This window comes from Ptychodera flava, chromosome 9 (assembly GCF_041260155.1).
Source record: "Ptychodera flava strain L36383 chromosome 9, AS_Pfla_20210202, whole genome shotgun sequence".
In the NCBI taxonomy this organism is placed as follows: Eukaryota; Metazoa; Hemichordata; class Enteropneusta; family Ptychoderidae; genus Ptychodera; species Ptychodera flava.
In genome coordinates, this window is record NC_091936.1 from 29,632,405 (window position 1) to 29,638,147 (window position 5,743).

The following is a 5,743-nucleotide window of genomic DNA, read 5'->3' on the forward strand; positions in this document are numbered from 1 at the left end:
TTACAAAAGCACAGAATTAAAACTAATAATGTGAAATACATCGTGAGTGACATCTTCTATATAACAAAATCAACGAATGGCACAGGTGCCTAAAAAAGTAATTGCAACTCTAGACTAATAAAGGATCTGTCACTTTCTCGGCTACGTGCATATTTACAAGACACTTGCTGTCATTGACCTGAACAGGATAAATATTGTTATTTTCGCAGTTGTTTTTGTCATTTTTTTTCAAAATCATAACTTTCCAGTTAAATATATCCACCATCCCTTTCTTCGTTGATGTATGTTGCAGGACACCTTGCACTTTAATTGGACTTGACTATCAACGTTCCTCTTCCACTATGGAAACAAGTCTGACTGTTAACTCTGTGGTAAAAACAGCTCCGTTCGTGCAGTGTTGCAGATTTAAATTCGCACGGACAAGGTAAAAATAATTACAAGAAACTTTGACCAGACGTGAGCATTAAAATATAGAAATGGCAACGATACGTTCATTAAGGTACGTTGCTACTGATCTGCTCGGCGAGAATTCTCTCTCTCTCTCTCTCTCTCTCTCTCTCTCTCTCTCTCTCTCTCTCTCTCTCTCTCTCTCTCTCTCTCTCTCTCTCTCTCTCTCTCTCTCGTTAACACCATGTATGCAATATGCAAGCTACACCTAACATTGTCACATTTCATCTCCGACATCCGTCCACCAGAGTACCACAGTCAAGTTGCTTCCCCTCGAGAACGTCAATAACTATGAAGTTGTAGGGTGACGTGTACCGTGATCTTCCGATTCCCGTGGTGATATTCTCAGCAATGTTAATCATGGGGGAGTTCATCAATAACACGCAAGTGCTGCTAATTCTATTACGCCATTATCGTTCAAGCTCGCTTGATTTCGCTAATACGAAGCACTTGTTGAGTTCAGCACAAGCTATCTCGTCATCCGACTGATTAATCTAATTTTAACTCTGAGACACGCAGCAAAATAAACCCATAGAAATGGCAATTACAAATGTAAACATCTCCAATCCCCATAATGACATGGGAACAGCAGTGGATATTCCAAAGGCTTTAATGGCTTTTTATTACCTAACTTATCATGATGTGCCGGCTGGACAGCACGAGAAACAAAGGTCTGCCCTTGTTGATCTTTCCGTCAGATGTCATATTTTCATAAATTGGTTCATATCGAGCTGTCATAATTGCGATGATCTACATGTCTAAGTCCTTCAACAGAGCCAGATAATTGATATGTCAACTGTCGGCTTCTTTTCTTTTTTTGAAACTGATTCTTGATAGGGCCCGACTGTGAGTCGATTGGATTTTAAGGTTCAGAATGATTAAAACCGTTTGAATCGTTTTGTGCATATTACCGATTGCAACGTGAATACCAAAGAGGTGTGACAACAAGTCTTGGAAACCAAACGCACAAAAAGAGTAGAAATATCTCTTAGGACTACTTTTCAAATCTGGCAATACATACGTGTTCAACTTGACATCCAGAATGTACGTAATATTCCATACGTCTACTTGCAAGCTAAGTCGCTCCATGTGCATCGGCTGTAAAAATGAGAAAGATGAATTGCATGCGATATAGCAAATATGCTGCATAAAAAAAATGCACAGGATTACGAGCACAACGAGCTGCGCACAGACTGAAATCAAGAAAATTCGATATGACCTCTGGACGATGAAAATTGTTAAACAATCGCGCTGGATGATTATTATCAAAATCAGTTGATGTATACCACCATTAAAGAATGGTGCATCTGTTACGATCATATTTGAGCTTTGTGCAGTCAATTATTCTCTAAGAGTCGTAGCATTTAATGATGATAAGTGTCCTTCAGATGATGCAGCTAAAGCTTTACCATAATTGTATCCGGCCATTATTTTTTCAACTTAGCACATAATTTTGTATACGTAGGGAACTATCAGGAAGCAATTGCTATTATTATAGATGTTATCAAAAGGCTTAGCGGAGACCTAAATAAGCCTTTGGAAGAAATACTGGCATCATAGTCGGCTATATTTAATATCTCACAAAACGAGTGCATATACGGATATCCATTCTGCCATTACACTAAAATTGCAAGTAACATACCAAATATAGCGAAAATGTCTTTAATTACTCCCTCTTACCACAGGCAAACCTGTCACAAGACCTTGAGATAACTAAAATTACCTTCTATCATAAAAGGATAAATTACGCGTTTCTACCTTTCTACTCATGGAGGCGTTCTGAATCTGACATATTGCTGAGCATAGTAGGATATTTGGAGCCGAGATAGTGTGAATCCTCAGTGCCTGCCAAATCCCAACAGTTACTCATTACATTGGGGAGAACGTTGCATGCACCCCAGGGCTCGATATTAGCGGTAGTCCCGCGTCCACAGACTACCAACTTTTCCCTGGGGCTACCAAAGTCCATGAAATGGTAGCCCACACGGGCTACCAAAGCCAGGGACATGAAATATGTGACGTGCGATGTCCGACACTTTGGGACAAGCTAAATGCAGTCAAAATGCAGATTCATTTGTTTGAGGCAATTATCCTTTCATCTGTGAAGAGTTTTTTCTGGTGACTATTACAACTTTCATTGCTAAGTTGTTGTTTCACAAGATGCAGAGCGTTTGATACTAGAATGTTGAGTTGCTTTTCAGTGTGCAGTTTTTGCATGCCAGTTCACACTATGCTGTTGATCGACAGCCTACAAGGCGTACTTGTGTCAGGGGTTTTGATGCTGAAATTTCACAAAACTGTCACTTCTGTATCCAGAGATTGTGTAATCAGTTTGATTTGAAAAAGTAATATAAAACACTGTGTCAGTTAAGCTTTGAAATCGTGGCTGAGTTTCGCTGTCTTTTATCTATGGTTGTCGATCAGTATTAATGTATTACGTTCTGTATAGAGAGACTGGGGTGTAACAAGGCATGCCAGTTCATAAAGATCATGAAAATATGTTTTTCGGTTTTTCTTCACTCAAGTTACAATTTCTTTGGGTGTGTAAGCCGATTTTGAAAGTGATAGAAAGTGTAAAAATGCACAAAATGAGCATAAATTAAGCGTTCGTGACACATAACATGGGGTTTCTCGAGTTGAAGCCCCTAGTTTTACTGCTATTTTGTGTTGCTGAACCGGGGGCTTATGCTCGGGCGAGTACAGTATACCTTAAGCAAAATATTCATGGACTACCAGCCATTGTCACTGGGCTACCAACTTTAGAAAATGGTAGCCCAAGTGGACTACCGGGGTAAAAAGTCAATTTCGAGCCCTGCACCCATTTCCAAAGCTTACTATTACATTCTGCCCCTATTCATATGCAAGACACACGGCCAACGTTAAACGACAGCTATTGGGTTATATGCAGGCAAGTGTAGTGTATGCTTTATGTAACACTGATAAAATTATTTTCTGTTGCGAAAATTAAATCGTTTGTCTTTTCTGTTTTTAATTTGTATGTGTAACTTGTAAAATATGTTTTTTTTGTGGAGGGTTGCTTTTTTATAGGTGTCAGTCACCTGTGCGACTCATTCTGACTTCATGTCAAAGCTGAATAAATAAATAAATAAATAAATAAAAATGGGGTAAAATGCGACAGTACGGCTACAGCGAAAACGGGAAATGCTGGTGGAAATATCGCACGCTTACCGATTGCCCAACCAAGTCGGTTGCCATACCGGAAAAAAAACTCGACTTAAGAATCAACTTGTGCAGTGGTGATGTGTATCTTTTTTTGCATTAGAATTTACCAAATAAGAGTCATATCGTTTCTCATATCAGCGGGGTTTTTATGCTTCAAAAGGAAGACGAATTTTTAATTTTTAATTCATTAAGTCAAGCCTTGTTTGACGGGCGACCATACGATAAACAATGAGGAAGTGAACATAGAGGACATATTTGCCTCTTGCTCGCTGTTATCACACAAATTCCATCAGGATTCTGAACTTTTACTTTTTTGTCTTATGCCACACCATATTTTACGCTGATACACTTCATTTTAGATCATTTTCTGCATTCATCCCTCTCCAAAAATGCCGAAATATCGGTAACTACTTCATTATCAAGTTTTAAGCACATTCCCATGGTAATACAAGGAGAACGAAGGATTGAAACATCAAAAATTAAAAAATACATAAGAAAGGAAGCACTATTTTAAGTATTAAAATAACAATGGCATCTGTGCCATATCAATGCCTTGACATCGGGAAACTAAAATGCTTGGTGTCAGCTTAGTTTAACTATTAAAAGTTTTTAGTCGCCGAGTGTGTTTGATCGGTGACACGAAATGCATCTCAAAGTCAAAAAGCTATAGTGTTTGATCTCAAAATAATGTAAAAATCGTCATACATCAGTGGAGGGCCTAACCCCATTTTTATACCCCTTTTTATATGTCCCTTTAAACGGACAAGATAAAATTGAATTGAGTCTCCTTATATAGCTCATCTTTATTGCTTGCCATACGAAATAAATGACATGATGCGGATGACCTCCCCACAAAGGAGAGTAATTGACTCAAAAATAGACAGTGATGCGACTCTACTTATCGACCTGAGATATTGGAAAAGACGTTGCTAGCTGCACACGCCCGCTAAAGCCATCAAAAACATTTCTACTTTATTACAGACGAAGAAGTCAGGAACAGAATGGAGATTATGTGGTCCTTCAGAAAAGTCTTTACTTTTAAGTAATAACACGTCAACACTCACAATTGCACCAGCCGTCCTACGACCTTGTATCGCTGTGTTCAGATCGGTGGTGGCCGATGTTTGATCTGCAGATATCTTCTGCAGGCGCACCGGTATGACCGTTTTGCTCTCGTGGCATCCCGCACTTGACATGCGCTCAGAGTCAGCACCAACTGAAAGGGGAATATTAGATGAAAAGAGAGATTTGTCTAGTTTGTAGGTTAAGGTCTGAAAAAAATGGTGAGAAAGTTAAGTTGACAACCTTTTCAATGAGGCAGATGGCAACAGATTAATGTTGAAGACCTGAAACAACAAGATTAGTATTTTATTGTGCGATAACTACATTTGAAGAGGTCTACATCCGAGGTTAGCAGCGAACATCTAGATGATCACGGAATGTGTTACTGTTTTAATGTAGCATTTAGGCGGACATCTTTTTAGTACCCACTTTGTTTGTGCAATGACTGTTGATATGGAGTATTTACTTCTAAATTTTATTTGTTCGTTTGTTCTCGGGGTTTTTTTTCGGTACAAATAGAAAAATAACCGTAGCGTATTAGGCCCCCAAAAGAGCATAGAATTCCTGAGGGAAGACTTACAAGACACCTGTGAAGGTCTTAGAGTTCGCCTACCTGTTGGCGATGCCATTGAAAATTTCACCACGAGCGAGTCAGATCCCCACAGGATGCATATCAGCAGGACAGACGTTTTACGGAGCAGCATTCTTCCTCCTCGTCTCCGTTGCAGCGTCACGAAGACAGGGACAGAGAAACAAAATCGCAGTTTGCTGTCACTGTGCGGGGGAAAGCACGCAATAAAAACACGCTTTACAGGTCTGGGACTTGTGGTTAGAGTACAGGTCTTGTGAGATGCAACGATGAAACGGTGGTGTTATTAAAACATCTCGCGTGTCGTCATAGACACATGTGAAGGCGTGGCGATGTCATTAGCGTACAAAGTACACATCATAAGGCTATCCATGCTGATTCCGAGGACAAATTGATGAGAGCATCGCCCAGGGTATGATGGGAAAAACGTCACACACGACCGCGAGCTCATTACCCCCTGAC

General features: G+C 39.8%; 1 protein-coding gene across 3 annotated transcripts in view; it reads right to left on the bottom strand.

Annotated features, from left to right (window-relative positions):
• The window catches only part of LOC139140606 (disintegrin and metalloproteinase domain-containing protein 22-like), a 34,036-nt gene that overhangs the window by 25,404 nt on the left and 2,889 nt on the right, over positions 1-5,743 (bottom strand). For all 3 annotated transcript variants that reach the window (XM_070709956.1, XM_070709955.1, XM_070709954.1), the window contains exons 2-4: positions 5,306-5,466; positions 4,695-4,846; positions 1,469-1,545 (exon numbers count right to left, since the gene is read on the bottom strand). In XM_070709956.1, the coding sequence (XP_070566057.1) occupies positions 1,469-1,545; positions 4,695-4,846; positions 5,306-5,396 (320 nt within the window). In that variant the 5' untranslated portion in view covers positions 5,397-5,466. The remainder of the gene's footprint in view (positions 1-1,468; positions 1,546-4,694; positions 4,847-5,305; positions 5,467-5,743) is intronic.